The sequence below is a fragment of the Macaca thibetana genome, chromosome 20, assembly GCF_024542745.1.
Source record: "Macaca thibetana thibetana isolate TM-01 chromosome 20, ASM2454274v1, whole genome shotgun sequence".
Taxonomy (NCBI): domain Eukaryota; kingdom Metazoa; phylum Chordata; class Mammalia; order Primates; family Cercopithecidae; genus Macaca; species Macaca thibetana.
In genome coordinates, this window is record NC_065597.1 from 23,551,999 (window position 1) to 23,578,936 (window position 26,938).

Sequence of the window (26,938 nt, forward strand, 5' to 3'; positions counted from 1 at the left end):
CAGTATTCAAAAGAAGAGACTAGGGCTGTATATACTAATATGAAACCATATACTAAAAAAATATATTGCATTTAAAAAAATGAAGTGCAGCATGACTTGTAGAGTGTGCTTCCATGTGTGTGAAATTTCAGGAGAGTCGTATAGATTCAAGTAGACTTGTACATACACAAACTATCTCTGGAAGAATATATGAAACAGGATGACAGCCAATGGTTGTTGCCTCAAGAAGGGTAAGGGGGTGTATGAAGGTCAGGAGTAGTAAAGAGACATACTTTATTACAGCTGAAAATGTATATCTTACAGAGAAAACATGATCTCAAACAGCATATATGAAGAAAAGTTGTGTTAACCAACAATAGAAGCTCATTTTGTAATCTGCTCCCATCTCCAATGTGTTTGCTTAACAGGATTCTCTAAACATTTAGACATAAGGTAAATGGAATTAGATGGGTAGAAGGCAAGGTTTAAATACCACTGGGGGAAGTTGGAAGTTGGAGAGTTAAAAAGGTGAGGGGTGAGAGATTCCTATGACCAGTAAACAAAGACATATGTTTGGAGGATGAAGCTTTGATTAGAAAACATAATTTTAGGTGGTATATAGCTACTTTGTTGGATAAAAAGTGATTCACATAATGAGACAATTATTCCCCTTTCAAGTCTTTTTTTATGGCTCAGTTATGATCAAAGAAGAAGTCTCAGTGTGGTGAAAATATGTCTTTAAGACCTCTGGACACTTTCCTGAAGTTAAAATTCAATAACACTGTTTTGATTTCACTGTTTCTATTCACAAATACCCTTCTTAGGGCAAGTGACTCTAGTTTCCCACTGACGTATTTTTTCTAAAATAAAGGTACTTAATTTTAATTTTTTAATGAGCCATTTTTAATGAAAATTTTAAGTAATATAAGAGGTGCAGAGAGATAGCAAAAATTATAAACATGAAACATGAATGACTAAAGTTTCGGAAGCAGTGGCTTGAGAAATTCTTCTTAGCCTGGAGTGTAGGAAAGCTGCACAGTTGTGTGGTTGTGATTGTTGTTGATTTCTAATTTCCATCGAACCAAAGAAGCAGTGAATAAAAATGAGGGAGATTTGTTTTTTCTTTTTTTTTCTTTTTTTTTTTTTAGGAAGCTGCAGTTTCATTCTCATTGCCAGTGGTATTTATCAAGAATATCGTTACTTTCCTAGAGTTGATTCTTTGGGTAACTAAGACTCCTTAGAACCAAGAATGCAAGCACAAACTCCGAAGGCCTAATTAAAAGTATGATTCTTGCCCTGGTGCATTAACACTAACTCTTTTGTTAGCATCCCATGAGAAGAAACACCTCAACTCAAATCACATTTTCCTACCTCCTCCCTTGCCAGTTCCGCCACTTTTTCATTAGCTAATCCCAATTAAAACACTTTGTTACTAAAACCATAAATCTCTGCCACTCTCAATAAGCATAAATTATACGGCGAATAACTATATTCTATGTCTATCCAGAAAAATAACAGCTCCCACCCCCCTCCTGTTTTTTGCCATCTTGGGACTCAGAGCTTCTAAGTCAACACTCACAGTTTTTAATCTGGGTTCCCCGCTCCCTCTAATTACTTACCTATGAAGTTAAACTTTTTTAAGGAAGAAAATTACCACCAAGGCCCTTCTCTAAACTTAATCATAAACTGAGCTTTTTCTTCCTGTTTGTGAACAATTTGAGGTAGTAGGAAAGGCTTGGACATTATATTTACAGCTAACTCTGCCATTTATCAATGGAATGACCTGGAACAGCCATCCTGGCTCACACCTGGGCCTGAATCATAAACGGAGGAGACCAACCTCATGGGATTTTGTTTCAAAATTAATTAAGACACATGTAGACTGTGTTTAGCACAGTGCCTGGCACAAAATGTGGGTTCATATTGTATAAGGCGAAGCAGTGATTTTGTTTGTTTCTCTCATGGTCAGCAATTGCTTAACCCAACATTTCATATACTAAACTAACAAAAAGGAACATACCTCATCCTGTGATTGATTTTCAAGCTCATTTATTCCTCATTTCTCTGTGGTTTAATTTAATTAAATTGAGCAGCCTATCAAATATTGATTTTAATAAAATCTTGATTAAGATTTGAGCAATTATCAAACACACTTATTCACACTATTCTTGCATTTCAATAGAACCAACCTCAAAAACCAATTTGCTTTTAAAATAAAGAAGTGATTTTATATATATTCTTCAGTACATTTTCAGAAATAGAGAAAAAATGGCCTCCCATTGTTGTCATTAGCCAAGATAAGCAGCAATGTCTGACTAGGGTTTTGAAAAACTTAATCCAGTGGTTATCTCATCTTCAATGAATGGTAGAAAGGGAAACTCAATAAAAAATTAACTCCTTTCATAAACATTGATTTGGCTCCTACTGCGTACGAAGTACTATTTTACCCAATGCAAGTAGACGTAAGGAAAAGCTAATTATGCAGTAAGTTTTAATGTATGTGGAAAAATTCAGCCACACTTAAAAGTTTTTGACTTTATTAAATACTAACCAGAGAACTATATTTATTCCAACCCGTAAAACTACTCTGTTGTGTAATTTATGAATATAGTCTCATTATTAGGAGAATCTAATGTAAATGTGATGGTATAAATTATCAATAGTATTATATTAGCAATTAACCATAAGTATAAGACATTTAATAAGTTAAATATTTGGTTTGAAAGTTAAGTGCTAAAAAACTGTTTAGCCGATAGCTGTCACAGCAGCACCACCTAGAGGCCTTTGAGGAGTAACACAGATCATTTCCCCAAACTTGCCTTCTTACTTAGAGACAAAGAGCAGTAGCTACTCCATTTCAGCATCTTGTGTCACTGAAAGCATTTTAATTCTATTGAGCACATTATTAAATCTTGAAATATTTATAAAACAGCTAAATGAAATTGAATAACCTTAAAATCACAATGCATTTTGGCAAAAGATGCCAATATTCCCCCCCGCATAGGAGATGAAACTGGGCAAATATGGGAGCAGCCCAGGTCCTGGGACATTACGTGAGACACAGGCATCCTCTCTCTAACACGCACCTCCTTATTCTGTCTTGATCGCAAACACATGAGCGCCCAGGCCGACTGCACATTTGGTAGCACTTCAAAGTTATGTTCCTGAGCTACTGCCAAAGTGTAGTTAGAAATGTTGAGAAGAAATTAACTTTCCATTGTTAATATCGTTTATATCAACAGATTCACTTACGAATTCCCTTCCACTAGCCAAAGCTGAACTAACGTTCTGGAGGTGGAATTCAAAGAAAAATGACAAAATAATTTTCTTTTTTATTGTTTCTCATCCTCTCTTCTGTCATCTTTTATAATTTTTCTCAGAAACTACCTTGGATTAAAATTTAGATGATAAAACAAGTCAGTTCATCATAGAAATGAGAACACTCCTTACATTATTTGGTTTCAGAATTTCAGCAGACTGTGCTGACCATCAGCTGACTGCAGCTTCACAAGCCAATGGCAAAAACAAAAACAAAACAAAACAAAACCACATTTACTGCATATACAAGTGGGGGCTAGTGAGGCACAAAAGTACCGCTCATCTTCAATTCCACTTGAGGGCATTGTCTGCCTCAGTGAGGCGGAGGTGCTGAGTCATATTTTGCCAGTCAGTGCATCAAATGCAGAAGTCTGCAATAACCTGTACTTTCTTACCTTCATATATGAAGCCAGGGTTCCTACCTGAGCACACTAGTAAAGGAAGGCAGTAGGTCCATTCATGCACATGCTCTGAATTTCAGGTAATGCACTTGAGTACAGTTAACCAAAATAATACTAAGTTTTGCCTAGAGAAGTTTTTTCCCCATCCTGTATGCTAAAGTCATAACTGAAATCACCTCAAACTGCAGTACCTTTAGTTCTTTGAAACATCAAACTTTTCTTGCACCTGTTTTTCCCTCTGTCTCACCCCTACACCTACTCACCTAACTAGTATCCAAGTCTCCTTTGGATCTCAGCTTAGATAGCACTAGTCCAGGATTCCTTCTAGGATCCCCTCACAATGGGTTAGGATGACTTTCTATGTGCACCAATTGCAACCTATACTTCTCCTATTGGGAAACTTGGTGTGCAGCTTTGCAACTGTTTGTTTTTTAACCGTATCCCCCACAAGGCTGTAGGCACTGTGCAAGCAGCGGATATTTTTATCTTATTTATAGTTGTATTCCCTTCATCCCCATGATTCTGCCTCAAATATTCCATCAATATTGCTGAAGGAATGACTGTCCCACATAAGTCTGCTTTATCTTGGGAGGGACTCTAATGTTCTATTCATAGTCTCCATTTATTTGCCTTCCAAGCATGTGCCTCAGCATCCACTATTTTGCTCCCACTCTTACCTTGTTCTTTTAATATCCAAAGTGGTCAGAAGAAGTGATCAAGATTCAATAAGGTAAGCTGTCTCCTGATGGTCAAGGCATTCTCTTCACCATGTCCAGGCTCCTTATAGGATCCACAGAGAAATCATCCCAATTTCTGAGTCAGCTGCAAGAGAAGAAGTCAACCAAATAGATTTACAAAAGAGATCATGCTGGAATGTCTGGTGTGACATTACAAGGCAGCATCCTCCCTGGGAAGGAGATGCAAGTCCTTCCTTTTGCCAATCAGGTAACAATGTCCTCTTCTCTCTTGTATGCAGTTGGCAGAACAAAACAGAAGGAGGACAAGGGAGCTCAGCCTTGTTTCTTGTTCGACCACATATTGTGTCCACGACAGGCTATATTTTGGAACAAGAACAGCATAGAGCCATCTAGATAACTTGGAGGATATACAATAAGCACTCCAAGACAGAAGCAGAACTATCCTGGGGAAAGTTCCAGAATGGAGTGAAATAACATTCACCACTCTGGATCCTTATTCCATCATTTGGTTTCTTTGCCTCAGACACAACATCTGCAAAACAGAGCCAAGCTCTACAAATTCAAAGGGATATTATAAGGGCAACTGAGACAGAGCGCATGGAAGTGCTTGGAAAACTATGCTCAGGAAACAAAAAATAAGAGATCAATGTTTATAGAAGAGCAGCAGACTGCCATACTATCCACTATCCAATATCCTTAGATTATAAAGGTCGGAGGACAACGTTTCACTGCCTTCACCCTGAGCAATGTTTACTTCAATTAGGAAATAAAACTTAGAGCAAAACTGGCCCAGCATATATTAAATGATAATCCGTGGATCCTGAGCATAAGAACCAGGTAGTGATCATTTTGTGTCAAATACAGAAGAAACGGCGTATACAATTATTCTGTATTGTTTTCATACTTACAATTCTGTAGATGAAAATATACATGCAGAACATGGTAAGTAAACATATCTCAGCTGACTCTCTTAGAAAAGACTCATAGCCTTTATTCATTCATAAAAGCATGTTTTTAATTACTGGAACCTGGCAACACACAGCATGAGAATTTTCCCAGAAAAAAGACATCAAGTCACATTTTTTCAAGAGACACAGAAAACCCCAAACAAGTTAAATGCAAAGAAAACCACACATAATAAAACTGCAATGTATGCACGAAAAGATAGAGTTGCAAAATATTTAAAGCAAAAAGTGACAGAACTGAAAGAAGAAATGGACACATCCTCGATGATAGATGAAGAATTCAACATCCCTCTCTCAACAATTGATAGAAAAAACAGACAGAAATATCACCAAAGATAGAGAACTTAACAATATCATCAACCAACAGAATTTAATTGACATTTATAGAACACTCCCACCATTTTAATTGGCATTTCCCCAATGGCTAACGATGCTGAGTATCTTTTGGAGTGTTTATTTACCATCTGTATATCTTCTCCAATGGAAAGTTTCTATCTGTCTTTTGCCCATTTTGAACTGGATCACGTTGTTGTTGTAGTTGCTGTTTTTGTTGATTTTACTGTTGAGTTTTGAGAGTTCCTTAATTATCACAGATAGTAGTCCTTAGTCAGACACATGATGTGCAAATATTTGCTCCCAGTCTGCAACTTGTCTATTATTCTCTTAATATGGTCTCTTGAAGAGCAAAAGTTTTAACTTTGATAAAGTCTAATGTATTAATTTTTCCTTTTATGAATTGTATTTTTGGTGCCAAGTCTAAGAACTCTCAAACTCTCACCATCATACTTTTCTTTTTCTTTCTTTTTCAGTGCATGTACTGTCTTTATCTGATTTGAAGACCAGGGTAATGCTAACTTTATAAGATCATGAAATGAGTTGGGAAGTTATCCCCCTTCTTCTATTCTCGGAAAGAGATTGTGTAGAAACAATGGTAATTCTTCTTCAAATATTTGGTGGAATTATTTAGTGAGTCCCTAGTGGAGATTTCTTTTGGGGAATGTTTTAGTCTGTTAGTCACCAATACCAGCTATGACCATGTGACCAGTTGTGGAAATGAGGACCGTAATTGTCATGAGTATTTTCTCCTTATTTTGTTAAGAACATGTTTGTGCATGTATATACTTGTACTAAGAAAGATATTTTCTTAGTACTCATTTTATTTCCTTTCTTTGTCCTTTATCATGTGACATAAGATTTATTGACTTCGCATCAGCATTTAAGTATTGTTAACTTTATGTAATAGCATTTGGGTTGGGGATTGATGCATTTCCCATCAAAGGATAGCTGCATTGTGTTAGGCATAATTATGACCTTATTACTGTCTTTATTTGAAGATTATGTATGATTTTAGGAGACGTGTATGGGTTGAAGTTGACAAGGGGTGGACTTGAGATGGTTAATATTGAGTGTCAACTTGATTGGATTGAAGGGTGCAAAGTATTGCTCCTGGGTATGTCTGTGAGGGTGTTGCCAAAGGATATTAACATTTGAGTCAGTGGACTGGGAGAGGCAGACCCACCCTCAATCTGGGTGGGCACCATCTAATCAGCTGCCAACATGGCCAGAATAAAAGCAAGCAGAAGAGCGTGGAAAGACAAGACTGGTTTAGTCTTCTGGCCTACATCTTTCTCCCACACTGGATGCTTCTTGCCCTCGAACTTCAGACTCCAATTCTTCAGCTTTGGGACTTGGATTGGCTTCCCTGCTCCTCAGCTTGCAAACAGCCTATTGTGGGATCTCAACTTGGGATGATGTGACCCCATACTTCTTAACTCCCCTTTATATATATGTCTAACCTATTAGTTTTGTCCCTCTAGAGAACCCAAATACAGGGAACTTTTAAATATGAAATCAATTTATTTTGCTCTTCTTTTCCAAGTTTCTTGAAGTGAGAGTTCAGATTAAGACTTTCCATTTTTTCTAATGAGAGCATGTAGTGCTATAATTTTCCCTCTCATAACTGCTTTGAGTTCCACAGATTTAATACATCTTATGTCATTGTCTTTCAGTTCATTGTATTTACAAAATTTCTCTTGAGACCTCCTCTTTAAACTAGAATTATTTGGAAATGTGTTGGTTAGTTTTCAGGTGTTTGCAGATATTCCCATTATCTTTCTGTTATTGATTTCTATCTTGAATCCACTGTAGTCTGAGAAAACACTCTGTATAATTTCTATTCTTTTAAATTTGTTAAGGTTTGTCTTACAGTCCAGGATGCAGCCTATCTTGTATGTGTTCTCTGGGCACTTGAAAAGGATATGTCAGAGGATGGAGGGAATTATGGCAATATGAGAGTGGAAATCTATATTCTCCTCTTGAGCACTGATGGTTTTTTGGTATGGTGTTTGGATGGAGTAGAGTGGTTGTTTTCTGAGAGTTTCCATCTTTTTAGGCTGGACGTATGTTGATCCTTTGGCTAGAAAAGATAGGCTTTTGTTGGGACTTTTTAAAAATTTCTGTGCCTGTTGACATTTCTGGGCTTCCAGTTCCTTGTGCAAGATATCCTAGTCTAGGATATATGACAAAAAGAAAACTCAAGTAACTTATAAGCATGTCATTCCTTCGATCCCAATGTCCCTGGCCAATCTGTCTGGCTATCTCAATCTCTTCTGTTTGTATATATAATCTCCAGAGTTATTAGGTATAATCAGGGGAAAGAATAGGGAGAAGCATGTCTACCTCATCTTTACAGAAACAGAAATCACTGATCATTTTTGGTTTCTTAATTCATTCTGACAACCTCTTTTAATGAGTCTGCTTATGTGATGTATATATAATGTAATTATTGATATATCAGGATTTGATTGTTCCATCTATTTACCATTCCACTGTTTGCCCTTTTCCCTTTTGGGTTGCCCAAACAATTTTTCATATGATAATTTATCTACTTTGCCTTTTTACTATATCAGTTTGTAATTTTTCTTATTGGTTGCCCAAGAGATTATATAGTTCATTTTCCACAATATACTTATAACCAATACCTGACCACTTCAATTGAAATGTAGGAAACTTACTCTCAGATTGGTCTCTTTAACCTCCCTTTACTATGTAGTTACCTAACATATTACATTTACATACTTTCAAAACCCTAAACAATGCTATAATCTTTGGCAACCATCAACCACATTTTAAAGAATTCAAGCAAGTAACAGTCTATTACAGGATTCAGCAAACTTTTTCTGCTGAGGGCCAGATAGTAAATATTTTAGGCTTTGCAGACCATACAGTGTCAGCCACAACTATTCAACTCTGTGCTTATAGAGTGAAAACAGCCAAAGACAACACATAGCCAAATGAGCACAACTGTGTTTCAATGAAATTATATTAATCAAAATAGATGGTGAGCTGAATTTGGCACGTGGGCTATAGTTTGCTGACCCCTAGTCTATTATAGTTACCCAGATATTTTTAGTTTCTTCTTCCTTCACTTCTGATGTTGCATGTTTCCCTCTCCCATCATTTCACTTCTGTCTTAAGAACTTCATTCAACCTTTTTTTAGTGCATGTTTGCTGGCACTAAATTTTCCTTCATCTAAGAATGTCTTGGCCGGGCATGGTGGCGCACATCTGTAATCCCAGCACTTTGGGAGGCTGAGGCGGGTGGATCATGAGCTCAGGAGATTGAGACCATCCTGGCTAACACGGTGACACCCCGTCTCTACTAAAAATACCCAAAAAATTAGCCGGGCATGGTGGCAGGCGCCTGTAGTCCCAGCTACTTGGGAGGCTGAGGCAGGAGAATGGTGTGAACACGGGAGGCGGAGCCTGCAGTGAGCCAAGATCGCGCCACTGCACTCCCGCCTGGGCGACAGCGAGACTCCGACAAAAAAAAAAAAAAAAAAAAAAAAAGTCTTTATTTCTCCCTTTATTACTGAAGGGTATTTTTGCTGTATATAGAAAATTGGGTCGACAATATTTTCTCTCAGCTCTTTAAACAGATAGTTCCCCTCCAAGGTTTATGACCAGGAATCATTCCTGTATAAATCAAAATCTTTTCTCTATAAATATACTTCATTTTTCTCTGACTGCTTTCAAACTTTTTCTTTGTCTTCAGATTTTAGCATTTTGATTATGATGTATTTGGATATAAATTCATTTTTGTTTTGTTCCCCTCTTTTGGATTCATTGAGCTCCTTGAATCTATAGATTTGTATCTTTTAAGATATACTTTTAAAATTTAACTATTACTTATTCAAATTTTTTTCTGCACTGCCCTGTTTCTCTTCTCCCTCTGAGACACTGATGACAAATCTTAGATTTTGGAGATTTTTCACAGTTCCTTAAGGGTTTGCTTTTCCTCTCTTTTGCTTATATTGGATAGTTTCTTTTGATCTATTTGCAAGTTCATTGACTCTTTCCTCTAATATCTCCACTCTGCTCTTTAGCTCACCCAGTGAGGTTTTCGTTTGTTATTTTGTCAGTTCTAAAACCTCCATTTGCTCCTTCTTTACATCATATATTTACGCCATACATTTCCCACCTGAGATTTTCTAACTTTCCATTTGTTTCAAGAATGTTTGTCCTTACTTCCTGGACTACTTCGATTATAGTTAAAGTCTTTGCCAGATAATTCTAAAATCTGTGTTACCTCACATCACAGGAGAGTCTATTGATTCTCTTTTCTTAAAAAAGTTTTTTTCTGGACTTTTGTATGTCAAGTGATTTGGGGTTGTACACTGAACACTTTGAATATTAGGTAATGAAATGCTGAGTTTTATTTAAATCCCATAAAGAATGTTGGTATTTTTGTTTGTGCCAGAAATCAATCCAATTTGGTTCTGGCTCCAAGCTCTGACCAGCCTTCTGTGGCTTATGGTTTCAATGTAGGTTCCACTTTCCAAGAATTTGAAGAAATATTTGGATCTGATCCATGTTTATTCTACCCAGTCAGCAGTCTCGGACTTGTGCAGTGGTCTATACCACAGTTCTATTCTCAAAGTCTTTGATATACTGTCTGGGATCAGAAACACATATACTCAGTCAGGGATAAGTCCGGAAGTCCAAAAACAATTTCATGGGGTTGCCTTCCTGAGCAATTCCCTCACTGTGAACCCCGTGATACTTTCAAATTCTCTGGGGCTTTCCTTGTTAGTCCTCAGGCCAGAATGCTGAGACTTTACCCAACTCTGCCACACTCTGTAATTGAATCTGTGTTGAGGTCCAGTGGTAAGAGAACACAGAAAAAAACAGTGAAGTTTGCCACACACTCTTGAAACCAAAGCCCCTCTGGTCAGAGAATAAGGTCCCTGTATTAGTCTGGTTTGTATTGCTATAAAGGAATACCTAAGATTGGGTAACTTTTAGGGCATAATTAGAGGATGCCAGTGATATCAATAAGTATTTCCCATAACTGACCCAATGTCATAGAATTGCAGTGTTATGAAGTTTCAGAAAATCAACCATTTTCTTCTTATTAGGACAAACGCACCTCTAATTTCTTAATTGTTATGTATTCTAGTAATCAATATTTTTTATGGGATTAGTACTTTACTGTCTCGCTTAAGAAAGTTTCCCTAGCCCAAGGTAATGAAGATGTTTCATTTATTTTCTCACGGATATAAAACTGGTACAGTGTCACATATTGAAAAAAAAACACGCTTCCCCCACTGGTCTGCAGCTCCACTTATGCTACACACCAAGTGTCCATATACATATGCACAACTGAGAGACATAATTAAGAGAATAAAATGAGAGCCACAGAGTAGAACAGATTTGTAATAGATAGATATAGATGTAGCTGTAGGTATTTATGTAAAGACAGACATATACATATAACCATCAAAAATCTTGCACCACAGGGAACACACATGTGCATGCGCGCGCACACACACACACACACAAAATCAAAAAAAAAAAAAAAAAAAAAGTCAATAATTATGTGGGGGAAAAAGTGACCAATCTCATCAGTAATCAACGAGATGCAAATTAAAACCACATGAGACACTAGTTTCCACATACCAGAATGGCTAAAACTAAAAGCATGACAATATTAATTATTGGCAAGGCTGTAGACCAAAATAAATTATCTTGCACTACACTGTTAGGTACATTGGTACACTGGCACAACCACAGTGGAAAACAGTTTGACAATGCATGATAATGGATCATACTCTATGACCCAGCAATTCCACTCCTGTATATATATATATATATATATACCTGAAACAAACGCATGCTTATGTGCACCAAGTGACATGTGACAGAATGCTTTGGCAGCATTATTCAGATTAGTCGGAACCTAGAAACAACCAAAATATCTTTCAACAGTAAAAGTATAAATAAACTGTAGTGTTTTCTTACAGGTGAGTACTACAGAGCAATAAAAACGAAGAAACCACAACTGCACACAACATAGATGACTATCATACACATAATACTGAGGAAAATTGTGCCCAAAACAAAAGGTTACATACCAGGTAGTTCCACTTGAATAATTTTAAATGAGGCAAACTAAATCATGCTGTTAGAAGTCAGATAACTAACTTGCAGGGAGAGTGGGCATAATGATTCGGACTGGCCAAGTAGAAGTTTCTTGGGTGTGAACAGTGTTCTATTTATTTTAATCTGGTTTGGGGGTTTAGCTGTTCACTTCATGGTAACTCACCCACTGTACATTTGCTTGGTGCACCTTACTTTTTTATGTGTTATACTTACCAAAGTAATTTTGAAACTAAATGGATCAGAGACCTCAGGACTGGATTATCTGAGAAAAGGAGAGGTACTCCTCCCCTCGGCCCTTCCTTTCTTCTTCTTTGAACAAAGTTAATCGACCAGGAAATGTTTACAGTTTACCCTCAACCATAAGATACTGAGAATACCTATTATGTGCAGTACACTAAGATGGGAACTGCTTGCTGGAGCTAGAAGTATAAAAACGGGAATTATGTTAAAATGGGATTAGAGGTAGATGAAACAGATGAAGGTTCTAAATTAATAATAAGTTGTATACAAAGAGAAAGGGAAAGTTGTTCATTAGTGAGAATGTCAACAATACGAATTACGGAGATTTTTCCCAGGGAGGGGAAGAAGGAAGAAAGGTTGAGAAGAGGATAGTGAAGAAGGGAGACAGGAAGGAAATAGGGGAAGGAAATGGGGAAGAAAGGTTAAAGATGAGAAGGAGGAAAGGAATGGAGGGAAGAAGGAAAGATGAACCAAAGAAAGGAAAAGACAGAAGAAAGAAACATGGTTAAATGATCCACACTGGTCACCTGGTATGAGCCAGATATTCACCCACATAATATTTAAACCTCACATCTCAACCTTCTAAGGTAGATACTACCTTTCTTACTTTATAAATGAAGAAGCTGATGCTCTGTTTATTTGATTCAAGGAAACATGCCTAGAAATGTCAACCCCACCTGCACCCAACTCCAAATCCTGTGCTCTAGGAAAACACTTAATTCTCACAAGGAGGATTCCCTTATGGAAAGCAAATACTTCTATTACAATTAGGTCTTGAAGGGAGTCACCCCAGAGGGTGTCTTAGCCTAATAAGAAGAAAATGATTGATTTTCTGAAACTTTAAATCTATAATACTGCAATTCTATGACACTGGGTCAGTTTTAGGAAATACTTATTGATATTACTGGCATCTTCTAATTATGCCCTAGTATTAAGGAGTATTTTATTATTTTATTGTACTTTCTTTATTTGAGACAAGTCTCACTCTGTCACCCAGGCTGGAGAGAGTGGTGTGATTGTGGCTTACTGCAACCTCAAACTCCCAGGCTCAAGCAATCCTCTTGTCTCAGCCTCCCAAGTAGCTGGGACTACAGGCATGCAACACCAAGTCCAGCCTTTTTTTTTTTTTTTTTTTTTTTTTTTTTTTTTAATTTTTAGTATAAATGATGTCTTGCTTTGTTGCCCAGGCTGCTCTCAAACTCCCGGCCTTAAGCAATCCTCCTGCCTCAGCTCCCAAAATGCTGGGGTTACAGATGTAAGCTACCACGCCTGGCCTGTGGACATGTTAGAAGAATGTAGTGTCTATTTTCTGGAGGGAAACCAGTAGAATACCAGGAGAAGTTCTGTTAAATGACAAACAATGCTTTATCTTATGGGAGAATGGGCACAAAATTTACTCCATGGCCCAGTTCCTAATATTTGCCAACTGCCAGGAATGCCAAAGATAGCTATATGGGGTGGTATAGAAAATGCCAAGAAAAAACTCAAGATCATTAAGTTATCTGTATTTCTTCAAGCTAACCAGAGAGCAGTAGCAAAGTATCAAAGAGCAAGAGAGACTCTCAGAAGAAAATCATCTCCGTCTAACAAAATTATATGTGAAAAATTGTGGACTTGGTCTCTGCATGTATCACTTTTGGGGTTAAGTCAGAGTACTTGCAAAAAGTATTATTCATTAATATTTTTTTTAATATTCATTAATATTTTTACTTAAGTTCAAAGTTATTTAGCACTTATTGTGAGTCAAAAGAAAAGCTGAGGGGATGGGAGAAGGAGATGGTAAAAGAAGAATTCACACATATTGAGGATGGGGTAGGAAACATGTCAGGCATTGCAAAGACACTTTATATAGCATAGCTCTGGACATTCATTATAGGTCCAAAAAAGGCATAAAAATTAAACCAAGCTACCTCCAAGAAATAATTAGAAGTGAAAAATTGATATGGGGAAAATGGCTCAAGTTCTCCTCATTGATTTCCTGTGCACAGAGTCAAACCTGACCGTTGGTTGGAAGTCAGTTTGGCTACTTCTTATTTCTCTTTGAGCAGTTGGGTTCTCCTGTCAGTGCCTTTCATGGTAGAATCGTTTTTTGCTCTAATTACAGCTGTCAGCGATTGAATGAGCTTGACACCCTGACTCCAGAAAGGAGGAAATCCACACTCCATGCATATGCAGTGGGTTCCTTCATTAAAGCTGACTGACATATCAGACATGGTGCACTGTCACTGATTTTTGTAAGAAAAACAAATGGCTACACAATCAAGTAGGAATCTCCTTGATCAGAAACACCCAGAGAGCCCAAGAATCAGTCTTCAACTCGGCCAGTACTTCTCTAAAGACCTATATTTGTATTACTGCAAAATGGTAGCTATAGTCAATCAGGTAAGAGCCAGAACTGTACACACATGCATGCATACACACACAAGCACACACATGCACATGCACATACCAGACTCAGACTCCTTCTCCAAGGCTCTAGCAGCCCTTTCCAAATCAACTTTGTTGGAGTACCAAGTGTTGAGAATCAAGTGGGATTCTTTGGCTATTAATAGTGAACTGGCTTTCCGAGATATACAAATTTCTTGGAGAGAAAAAAAGGAGAGAATTACAGTAATCAGAATCACCGACACCTCAACAAAAATTAGAGCAGAACTACAGCTTCTCAGAGTATTTCTGTAGTTAATATAATAAAATGACAGATTTGGAGTTGAAATGGATCATCGAGTCCAAGCCTGCCAATGAATTCAAAACTGTCCCAGAGCATGCCTAACATGGCCCATTCAGAATCCAGTTGACATTCCTAGTACGATGCATGCCTTGTTTAGTGTGAGACTACTTTCTGGAAATGGATGCACAGAATCGGTATTACAGGAAGTTGTTATGGCATGATCCCTATGAAGATGCATTCCCAACTTACAGCTTGTATTTTGTCATCAGTATTTGTCCTCCTCTAACCCCAGCAAGTCATAACACCACTGCAGCCATAAAATCTTCCTGCTGTGCTGCTTCGTACAATAGTGGCTCTTTTCCTCCTAGGCTATAAGGATATTATCAACGTCCCTCAAAAAGTCAAGCGACTTCTGACCATCCCTAACTGATCTTTAATGTGTTTCCTCAATGTGTTTCCTCCAACAGTTCCTTAAATACCCAATGGAATGCTCTTCTATGGCAATGTATAGAACCTCCGGAACTACCACTTGCAATTTTTTAGTAACTCAGAACTGTTGATATTTACAATGGCAAAAATACAGATCCTAATGGATACTGACAACTAACAGAAATACTGACAAGTAGCAACTCTTCAAGGGAGTTGAGAACAGAAAGAGGGTGCTATAACTAGGTGAGAACATAAAATGTGAAACTGTGTTTACTCTACTGATCTTGGAGTAGACAGATATACATTAACTTTTTTTAAGTACATAAGATTGTATTATTTGATTCTCTGATATATTTTTCTTCAATATAAAAACTACTGGGAAGGGAGTGAACATTATCGGCCCTGCACAGGGCAGTACTAATGGACGGTCATAGGCAGCTAAGAATATCACCAAACCCCTAGAGCAGCCCAACCCCGGAGTCAGATGGCCCTGTTCCCTGTTTACTTGCTCCAAGGCAAGTATCACACGTGGACATTACTGCTTCCGGCACTTTTTGGTGCATTTTGTCCTTCTCCCTGGCACCTGGTAGGTGGTGAATCAGCAGTTCTTGAACGAATGAGTGGCTATTACATTAATTCGTGCCTCAACGAATGAATGAATGGATGAACACAGACCGGGAGCCTGACCCACTTCCCTCTTCCCTCCCGGGCCCCACCGCCCCAGGCTTGGGCGAACCTCAGGTAAGCGCCTGCTCGCCGCTTCCGCGAACCTTCGCCTACGGCGGCCGGGAGGCATCAGGAGCACGGTCAGGGCGGAAAAGCCGATCCGCGAGCACGCAGGCGCGGCCCCGAAGCTTCCGGGGGCCACTTCCTCCTTTGTCTCCTAGCTACGGCTGGTAGCGTTGTTGACATCCCGGGAGTCTGTGCCGCCGGCCTGAGCCCAGAGTTTCGCGGCCTCCGCGATGGTAAATCTAGCGTCTCCGTCTACGCCCCGGCGCTCGAAGGACGCCTACCGGCAAGGACCTTCGCTGCCCGGCTCCTGGGGCCCCCCAAGGCACGGACGGTCCAGGGGCCGCGGCGGAGACTGGTGGCTCCAGGATTTTCTTGGAGGGGCGAGAGGGAGACCTTGGAAAGGGGGAAGAAGATGTCTAGATGAGTGGAAGCTGTCTTGGGAATTGATTTCGCGGGGGTGGTACATAGGGAGGGTTGATGTTGAGAAAGGAAAGAGAGAGATCGAGAGGGTGAAGAATGCTCAAGGGAGTGAGAAATCCGGGGAGCCAGGAAAGTTTCCAAAGACGGGGCGGGAGGCCGAGATGGAAAGGAAAAAAATCAGACCCTTAGAGAGAAGGAAGAGGTGGGACAGGGAAAGCAAGGGAATGCAAGGGTGAGAAGGGAAGATACTGAAAAAGAAGAAAGGGAAATAAAGAAAAAGGAAGTAAGTGATGGGAGACTCGCTCCCCTCCTCCCCCCCCCCCAAAAAAAGGAGTAAGAAAAAAAAAGTAGAAACTGTGGAAAGCAAAGGTCATTAAGAGAGGAATGAAACGGGGATTGGAGATGGGGATTAAGAAATTGTACTAGGAGCACTCAGAAGTCATGAGACGAGAAACAACTGGGTGGAGAAATGGAAAGGCCAGGGAAAGAAAAGAAAGGAGTTTGGGAGATAAGTAACAGGGAGGAAGATAAATGAGGACACAGTGGCTTCAAGAAGCTGTGGACATCGTCTTAAAAGATTGCCCAAAATGCAGTAAATTATTGATCCCCTGTTCAGCGTTTACGGTTTAGTGCAGTGTTTCTCAAAGTGAGATGCAAACATTCGTTGCTACATAAGATGGCCCAGAAATGCTAAATAAGAATGAATCACATCGTGACAAAGTTATTCCTCTTCCTTTTTGTTCAACCTTCAGACTACATACAGGAGAAAATTTCTGTTACTATTAGGTCCTTAATACCACTGTCATTTGGAAGTTTCCATTTTTCATCTAAAGAGCAGGCCTCAGGCTCAGAGCTTTCATTGCAGTAGAATTTAATGATATGCTGTCTCTTCATTTTGTTCATTTTGTTTGTTTTACAGTTATTTCTATTTATGAGGAATAACATCAGGTTTCCATCTGTGGTAGTGATACATGGTTTCCTTTTAAAATGCATTTATTTAAACTTTTAGCAGTGAGATAATTTAAAGAATACTTAGATAAATAATATACATGGCATTCATAATGGTAAGAATAATGAATCTAGTATAAAAATGCCTAAAGTTAAGAAAACATTGGCTATGATGCTGAAATAGAGAAAGTAAGTGCTCATGCTCATACCAAGTGCAAAGGAAAACTATCTTGAAGTATAGCAAACCCTCATCAAGAGAATTTGCAGAATACTGTTTGAACTCAGAATATCCAGAGATTGCTCAGTCATGAACAATTTGCAGGTTTGGAAAAGATACTTCTTGACTTTGACTTTTCTAGAGAGGAAGAAAACGTACAATACAGTCTACACATAAGATTCCAAATGAGTTTAAAACACAATAATAGATTCCAGAATAATCATTCATAGTTGAACATTCAGCTTGCACTGATATGGAAGCTATAGTTATCAAGAAAATCCTAGAATCCTGGAATACTTTGTTTTTTATAGAATATCCTTTAAATTTAATCATCTGAACTGATTAGGTCACAGTAATGAAAATAAGATTTCTCAATAAGGACTACTTTTAGACATAGGGAGGCCATGATATAGCTCTATAAATATCTAAAGCACTATAATGTAGAAAAGGAATTTTCATTTGAATACAGCAGGGTCAATGAATGAAAGATAATCTGGGACAAATTTCCATGCAATGTAAAGAATAATTTTCTAGTAAATGGAAACAGATAAATATGGAGTGAACTCCTGTGAGGCAGTAAGCTGTCTTACTGAGATTTATCAGGATTGTAACCACGAGGTCTTATATAGGTATATTTATGTGGGACTTGACAATTTCAAAGCTGTCTTTTAAAAATCTGAGATTATCACACTCGGCACCTTAGGTTATGGAGATAGGGGAGTAGGTATCTTTCCAAACGTTATTCTCCTTAGGGTGGGAGTTACCACAGGGCCCTTTTGGTTAATTATCTTCCTGTTCTCTTTCAGGCAGAGGTGGAAGAAACCTTAAAGAGGATCCAGAGCCATAAAGGGGTTATTGGAACTATGGTTGTAAATGCAGAAGGTAAATATATCACAGGCTATCTTCTTGACATGCAGAAGCCAACCAGGAACCTGTTTGCTGTGTTAGTCCATATATATATATAAAAAACACTCTGCTAAGATCTGGGGACATAAATATGAAGAAGACATGTCTAAAAATGTCTATATACTCCTAAGAAGCACTATACATTGTTTACTTTTTAAAGCTTTGGTAATTCTCTGCCAATATTTCAGAAGTGCCCAAAAAAACTGTCATATAGAAGATAGGGAGAGTATCATTGATGGTAGTTTGTTTTTGTTTCAACATTATTAACCATACAGAATTTCAGTCTTTATTTTAAGTGGAACGTGTTCCTTGAACATATTTTATTTAAAAATCTTTGAGAATTAATGATATCATTTATAATGTACTCTTTGTGGATGTAGTATAAGAAGAGCCTATACATTTCCAACTATGAAATCTGTAGACTTACCAAAAACTTGCTCTTGCTGCACAATCCTTGTTAAGAATCCACATCGCATTTACTTTGGCATGTTACTTTGGCACATTACTTTGGCACATTGCTCCATGCTCAGCTATGGTGGCAACCTCTTAAGAGTTCCTGCTGGTTTCATTGCTAATTCAGACACTTGTAAGGACAAGGGGTGCCAGAAATTCCAGAGCATTAGTTAAAATAAGAGTAGCTACTTTACATAATTTGTGGTGCAACCATGGATTTGGTCCATTACCAACTCAGTGCCTTGGAAAAATCCATCAGTAAATACTTATTGAGCAACTACCAACTGAAAGTCTGCTTAAATTCTGAACTACAACTCCTTACCACTAAGAATGCACAATAACCTATTTTACTGGTGGTTTTGATCATTAAATGAGACAATAATTGTTGAGTGCTTGGCATAATACCCAACACTTAATAGTAATTAAATAGTTATGAAAATGTCGGGATTTTTAATTCATTTATACAGATAAAGCATTTGATTTGTTTTATAACCAGTAACTCAAGGCCAAATGAATGAGAGAGATAATAGAACATAATAAATTTTCGAGCTTGAATAATCAGGGGAAGAGAAGATTTAAGATCTGCCTTACAGGTAAGTCAAGAACTATGCAGAATATTTCCAGGAAGCATTTCAGCCCTAGTACATGGATCTGGTTGCATTGATTTTATTTCCAGGTATTTGCATACACTCTGCCATGGCTCCGAAGATGAGCCGTCCATGTGATTTCATAGAGGTCATTCATTAGTTTCCTTTGGCTGCAGTAACAAACTACAACACGCCTGGTAACTTAAAACAACAGAAACGTATTCTATTCCAGTTCTGGAGGTTAGAAGTTGAAATCAAGATATCCGCAGGCTCATGCTTCCTCTGAAGACACTATGGAAGGATCATTCCTTACCTCTTCCTAGCCTCTGGTAGTTGTCAATCTTTAGTGTTCCTTGGCCTATAGACACATCACTCCAATCTCCACCTCCATCATGATGTGGCATTCTCATCTTTGTGTCTCTTGTCTGTTTCATTATAAGAACCCCAGTTATTGGATTAGGGCCTACGCGAATCCAGTGTGACCTCATCTTAACTAATTACATCTGCAAAGACCCTGTTTCCAAATAAGGCCACCTTCTGAGGTTTATATTGGACTTGAATTTGGGGATCTGGGGGGTCTAGGGAGACAGTCTTCAACCCTGTACAGGTACATTCACCTGTGACACCCAGAACCACTCATCTAATGTTATTCTTTGGAAGATCTTGGTCTAAAGTAGGTAATCCTGGTGATATGCGCCAAACGTCTGAAAAATATTCACCCCCTTTGATCTACAATTTTACTCCTAGCAATTTATCCTAAAGAGTGATGATGAAAATATTTAGGTATGAGGATACTCACTGAGGCATCATATGTAATAGCAATAAATAAATAAATAGAACAAATAAGTAAATAAATGTATCCTAACAGTACAGGAATTTTTAAAGTAACTATATAATATTTACTTGATGAACATTACTCTATTTAAAAGGTTGAAGACTATTTAGGGTCTTGGGAAAACTCACAGTATTAGATGAAAAAAGCAGAGAACAAAGCGGTCACCAGCGCGTTCTAATCCTATCTATGGTCAGGTGCACACATACACTTCAAATAAATAGAGAAGGAAGAGTAGGGATATGTTACAGTGATCACCCTGAGTAGTGAGACGAAAAGTGATTTTCACTTTATTTTCCTGAGGTTCCTCAATTAACACTTCTCTTATCCGAAGGCAACAAAATATTATTTTCAATACCCACTAACTTCTAATTAACCTCTACTAGGATAAGTTTATATTAGAATTCAGGACACTTTTCAAGGCTTCTGGGTACTTAAGAGTTTTTACCTGAAAGCCAAATTAACCTGTTTTCCCTAAAATATAAATAAGGGGCTTATTTTTATGGTTGGATTATTAATAACCAGAGTATATGACAAGGATGTTTATTAATGGCATATGGTGTAAACTATGTGACCAGAATGTAATAAAATACTCAGTTTCAACAACCTACTCAATTTTAGATGAAAGCGTCATTTATTACAGTGTAGCTTTGTAGCTTTTCAGCTTTGGGAAGTCCCATGAAATTTAATACCAAAATATTTAGCTAAGATGATGTTTTATGTATTACTGTTTTCTACTAGCAGTTGTGGTCTACTAATTCTAGGCAAATCATTTTAGCATTTTCAGATTATATTTGTGGTTAGGTCAGACTTCTACCATGCTTATTCATTTGGATATCATCATATGCCATGTTAAATATAGTCCTTCGGTTTCACTGTTACTGAAACGTAGACTTCCTATTGAAGACAGTAGTCTTCCCAGTTTAGCCCAATGCTACATATTTTAATTAGAGTAGATTTTTGTTAGCATTGGATTCTCATTTATAAAACCATTCGTTGTTTACAATATTGCAACACTGATCATTGAATTAGATACTGGCAAATATGTATGTTTGTCCCCCAGGCAGTCAGATCTGTCATATTTTCTTATATACATAAGTCTGATTTCTACAGGCTCTTAATTTTAAATATTCCTGACATTTCTAACAATCTATCATTTGAGTTTCATTAGATTGTAACAGCCATCCAGCCAATTCCTTTTATTTTGAAATACAATCTATCAACCAGAGCACAAATGTACAGTTGAAGATGACAAATTGAAATAACGGGTGCTGGCTTACTAGGATCATAGAGAGTAGTAAAGTAGTGCCATCAAATTTTAGAATACATATGCTCTTTGTTCTAGGAGCTTCATTTTAGGAAATTATCCTACACATATATACAAATGTGAAATGAGATGACCAAGGACATATTAAGTAGCCTTGTTTACAAAAGTCAAAGATTGAGAACAGCCTAAATGCTCATCAGTAGGACATATTAAGTATATTACAAAACATCTATTCAACAAGACTATTATTCAGTCACTAATATGTGTGACTTACGTGTACAGAATCAGACAATTTCCAAAGAGTATTAAATTTAAAAATCAAGGTACGAAATAGAGAATGGTATCATTAAAATGAAAATTACAAACACAAACACATACATTCTTGAATAGACCTAGAATGTCTCTAGAAGGCTCTAAGAAACCAGTAGTTGTTTCTCAGAAGGGAAGTGGGTAAATTTTATACCATATGCTAAAATTACTTCTCAATAAATTATTTTTTAATTACCTCACATGGTGCCAAGCAAGAGTTCAATAAATATTTGTTGATTGATTTTTTCCAAGTGTGTATGGCAGATACGAAAAACTCCACGTGTTTCCACTGTGCACACTTATTATTCAAAAAGGCTAGCTGTTTTATTTATTGACTTGGATCATGAACAGACTAACTAAATAGACCTGAGCATCTGATTCATAATCCTGTCACCTACATTTTAAATAATTTATTCTGGTTGTATTTCTTGTTTTGCTACTGAGCATTGCACCCTTAGTAGGTAGTCACTACTTAGGATGCAAAATAAAACTGCTCGTCAAAAAGTTCCCATCAAAGGTTGCGTGTTGCCACATTTCCATTTCCTGCTTGTTAAAGATCCATGTTTTGTGACCTTCAGGTATGCAAGACAGCTGACTGCCTTCCAGGGAAAAAGTGGCCAGCAAATCATACTAAAAGATTAGCAAGGTTTTTATGATGCTTTATTTATTGAATAGGTTTTCCTGTAAATATTATCCTCATACTGTTTAGCAAAACATCCTGGACACAGCAGTTATCTTAAAAGAAAGAGAAATCAGTCTTTTCAAAGTCAAAATTGATGGTCTTCAAGATTTTTATGAAAACCTGGTAAAATCCTAAGTTTGTAACACTCTTCTACTCTTCAAAGTGCTCTTCTTGTTTAATAGTTTCTGGAGCTACATTCTCTGAAGGAAACCAGGAGCCATGTTAGGCTCATTCTTGAGTGCCCTTAATACAGATACCTAAGGAATTTGATAGCGATCCCAAATTCACCTTCATATCTCCTCCTAAAATAAAAGCACATTGCAAATCAAATCCCTGGAATTCTCTGGCTATCTAGTTCTTCTCAAAATAATATGAAGGCGGCCGGGCGCAGTGGCTCAAGCCTGTAATCCCAGCACTTTGGGAGGCCGAGACGGGCAGATCATGAGGTCAGGAGATCGAGACCATCCTGGCGAACACAGTGAAACCCCGTCTCTACTAAAAAAATACAAAAAACTAGCCGGGCATGGTGGCGGGCGCCTGTAGTCCCAGCTACTCAGGAGGCTGAGGCAGGAGAATGGCGTAAACCCGGGAGGCGGAGCTTGCAGTGAGCTGAGACCCGGCCACTGCACTCCAGCCTGGGCGAAAAGGCGAGACTCCATCTCAAAAAAATAATAATAATAATATGAAGGCAATCTCTCATTAGATACGATATATGTAAAATACCTACCACAGTGCCTGGTACATAATAGGCATTAATGCTGGGTGTTCCAAGTTGAGTTAGATTGATTTCAACTGAATTGAATTACACTTGCATATTCTTCTGGCTAGAATTTTCCAGTTAATAGTTTCTGTTTTAAACTTGTGTAACAGAACAATAGAGCATGCTGGGCATGGTGGCTCACGCCTGTAATCCCAGCACTTTGGGAGACATGAGGCGGGTGGATCACCTGAGGTCAGGAGTTCAGCCTAGCCAACATGGTGAAACCCTGTCTCTACGAAAAATACAGCAATTAGCCAGGCGTGGTGGTGGGTGCCCGCAGTCTCAGCTACTCCAGCTACTTGGGAAGCTGAGGGAGGAGAATTGCTGGAACCCAGGAGGCGGAGGTTGCAGTGAGCCGAGATCCTGCCGTTGCACTCCAGCCTGGGCCTAGGACAGCGAGACTCCGTCTCAAAACAAACAAACAAACAATGGAGCACACAAGTAGCCAAATTTAATAGTGTTTACACCAAAAATGAGTGCAAACCAGGGAATGCACAGCAAAACTACAATATCCTTATTACCACATTTTCTTTTTTTTCAATCAATGTTGACCAGGTTGGCCTCGAACATGTAGCCTCGCCTCCCCGAGTGCCAGAGCAACCGGCCTGAGCCACCGCGGCTCCTATTACCACATTTTCTAACATAAAATTTAAGGTTTGCAAAATACTGTGTGAGGAGTCCCTTTTGATGTACCGTCTAGCATGTGTGGTGATATCCCTTTATGTTTCTGGCCTCAGGGAAGAAGACTAACACCATGTCACAGATCAAGCACTTCAAAGCAGACTCACTATAGACAAGATATTCGGGGGAGTGCATTTCATCTAAAAATATGTTAACTTAGTACTCAAGTAGTCAGTTAACAGCTTCTGAAAGATTTATGCACAAAAACGTTCATCACCACCCCATTAGCTATATAAAAAATATAAGATACAAAATGACCAAACAATAGGAGATGGACTGTATTATATGTCCATAAAATAGTAAGTATGCAGTTATTAAAAATAATGTTGATGACACTGTCAACAAGGACAACTCGTATGTTATAATTTTAATGAAGAAAAAAGCAACAGTCAAATTTGTAAATATAGTGTCACACAACTATACTTAAAAATCTACAGAGACAAAAAGATTGGAGGGAAATAAACTAAAATTGTTACCAGAGAGTGATAAGCCATGACTTTTTCCTCCACTTTACAATTATCAGTGTTTTCCAGTACTTTCACAATGTACATATTACTTTTCTAGTCAGAAAATTATTAACCAAAATTAAATTTCATAATAGGTATTCCCATCCGAACAACCTTGGACAACTCAACAACTGTTCAATATGCAGGCCTTCTTCATCACCTAACAATGAAAGCCAAAAGCACAGTTCGTGATATTGATCCTCAGAACGACCTGACTTTTCTTAGGATCAGATCAAAGAAACATGAAATCATGGTAGCTCCAGGTAATTTGGCATTTCATTTCCTAGTTAAATCATCTTTCTACTTTGCAAGATAAAAAGCCTTGTTTCTATGAATGGGAAGTATAGATTTTAGTATGCAATATAAAACATAATATTCTTCTATTACAAAATGATATTTGAATGTAAAAATCCCAACCTAAAAATTCTATGAAATTAGCAATTAATATGACCCCATGACTTTAGAACAGGTTGAATTTTGCCCACTTGCATTTATTATTAGTAATGGAAAAATTTAGAAAATGTAGGTCTCATTTTCAGCAAACTTAGCATACAGACTCTGCAGAATGGGAGAAATGTTCCCTGTCCTGCAGATAAAGTAGGCAGTGAACCCAAGGCCTATAGGTTCTTAAACCCTCCCTATGAGGAAAGTACATCTCCCAGGTCTACCAGAAGAGCAGCCACAGAAACACTCCTTTCCCTGAAGGAATTAGGTTCACAATGTTACAAAATGACTGTACCATGGGACCTATGCCACTAAACTAATCTAGAACAAACCTCTATAGTAAATCCATCAAATCAGAATTGCCAATAAACTAAATGAAGTTTTTTCTACACCAGTGTCCTCACCCTGGCTACACATTAAATCACTTGGAGGACTTTTAAAAAATTTTTCCATTCCTGCAACTCCACCCCAAACCAATGAAATCAGAATCTCTGAGGCCCTAGGAAATGGGTATTTTCTAAAGGCTCAACAGGTAATTCTGATGTGCAGCCAGGGTGGGAAACCATCTGTCTACATAAGGTCCATGTGATGTTTTGAAGAGAACAGCAGTCTAGTTGAAATATTCCTTGATTAAATTTAAATTAAGGGTGAATTGATTTTGTCCATCTCTCCATAGATAAGGAATATCTTCTGATCGTCATTCAGAATCCATGTGAATAGACCTGCGATGGCCAAGGCTGTCTAAGCGACACTGGGTTAGAAACACTTGGCTCTCTCGTGATTATTAAAATTCTATTTCAATCTAACTGACCCTTCAAACATTCTTTTCTATTTCTACATCTAAACTGTTCTGCATGTCTCATTTAGTCCCTTTTGATTATATTGTGAAGTTGTACTTTAGTGATACAATAAATGAATTCTGGTATATACGTCTCTATTGTCTTATAATACACAAAACCAAGGATTCTAATAAGACAGCGCTCCTTGTGACAATTCTTTTAGTCTAGAAGTAGCTGTCACCAAGTACAGAAGTAGAATTTCACCCATTTCTGTGGTAGACCAAGGAGATTCAGTAGAGCATTGTGGGAGCTATACGGAGAATAGAAAGTCCCAATACTCAAAGAGTATTCAATGGTTTCCCAGGTTAAATAAGGACAGCAGGGAGTCAGAAGCATGGTTGCCACTGGGGCCAGTGCCAACCTAAGAAGCTCCTCCATCCCTCGTACTTGTGCTTCTAGCACACCAGTCTGAGGGGGCCAGGAATGAGTCTTAGGCAAGGTTTCATACATATAAGGCTGAGTATATAACTCCAGAGGGTTTGATTTTTACTGGATGTTGCAAACATTCAGAAAATCATGAAAATAATAACAACAAATCTAACAGATTTCTATGCACCCCAAACCCACAAAGAAGAGATGTTAACATTTTACCACATTTGCTTTATATCCTCTTTTTTTCCAACTAAACTTTGCATTTTGAGATAACTGAAGTTTCATGTGAAATTTTTAGAAATAATATAGTGATTCTGTGTGCCCTTTATACAGTTTCCCCCTGTAGAAACATCCTCCAAAACCCTAGGACAGTATCACAACCAGGAAATTGATAGTGACTCAGTCAAGACACAGAATATTTGCATCCCTGGCAGGATTCCTCAGATGCCCTTTGGTAGCACCTCCCTCCAACCCTTGACCCCTGACAGCCACTAAGCTGTCCTCCATTGATATAATTTTTTAATATCAAAAATGTTATGTAGGCCAGGCACGGTGGCTCCCACCTGTAATCTCAGCATTTTGGGAGGCCGAGGCAAGCAGATCACCTGAGGTCAGGAGTTTGAGACCAGCCTGGCCAACATGGTGAAACCCCATCTCTACTAAAAAGTACAAAAACTAGCCAGGCATGGTGGCACATGCCTGTAATCCCAGCTACTCGGGAGGCTGAGGCAGGAGAATCATTTGAACCAGGGAGGTGGAGGTTGCAGTGAGCCAAGATTGCACCACTTCACTCCAGCCTGAGCTACAACAGAGTTAGACTCTGTCTAAAGAAAAAAAAAAAAAG

The 26,938-nt window shown here is 38.2% G+C and overlaps 1 protein-coding gene and 1 long non-coding RNA gene across 5 annotated transcripts in view; one reads left to right on the forward strand and one right to left on the reverse strand.

The window, feature by feature from the left end:
- LOC126943999 (uncharacterized) overlaps window positions 1–15,950 on the reverse strand; it is a 56,083-nt gene extending 40,133 nt beyond the window's left edge. For 2 of the 3 annotated variants that reach the window (XR_007721929.1, XR_007721928.1), the window contains exons 1-3: window positions 15,876–15,929; window positions 14,492–14,623; window positions 4,376–4,520 (exon numbers count right to left, since the gene is read on the reverse strand). This is a non-coding gene — a long non-coding RNA (uncharacterized LOC126943999). Of the gene's footprint in view, window positions 1–4,375; window positions 4,521–14,491; window positions 14,624–15,875 lie in introns of all 3 variants that reach the window. The other variant, XR_007721930.1, reaches the window with a different exon arrangement.
- DYNLRB2 (dynein light chain roadblock-type 2) lies at window positions 15,791–25,689 on the forward strand. 2 transcript variants are annotated; one of them, XM_050773230.1, is made up of 4 exons: window positions 15,791–15,880; window positions 18,263–18,338; window positions 24,535–24,702; window positions 25,560–25,689. In XM_050773230.1, the coding sequence occupies exons 1-4, from the start codon at window positions 15,791–15,793 to the stop codon at window positions 25,601–25,603; spliced, it is 378 nt and encodes a 125-aa protein (XP_050629187.1). In that variant the 3' UTR covers window positions 25,604–25,689. The 2 variants fall into 2 exon arrangements, with proteins under 2 accessions (XP_050629187.1, XP_050629186.1); XM_050773229.1 differs by lacking the exon at window positions 15,791–15,880 and adding an exon at window positions 15,925–16,104.
- Window positions 25,690–26,938: the final 1,249 nt, after the last annotated feature.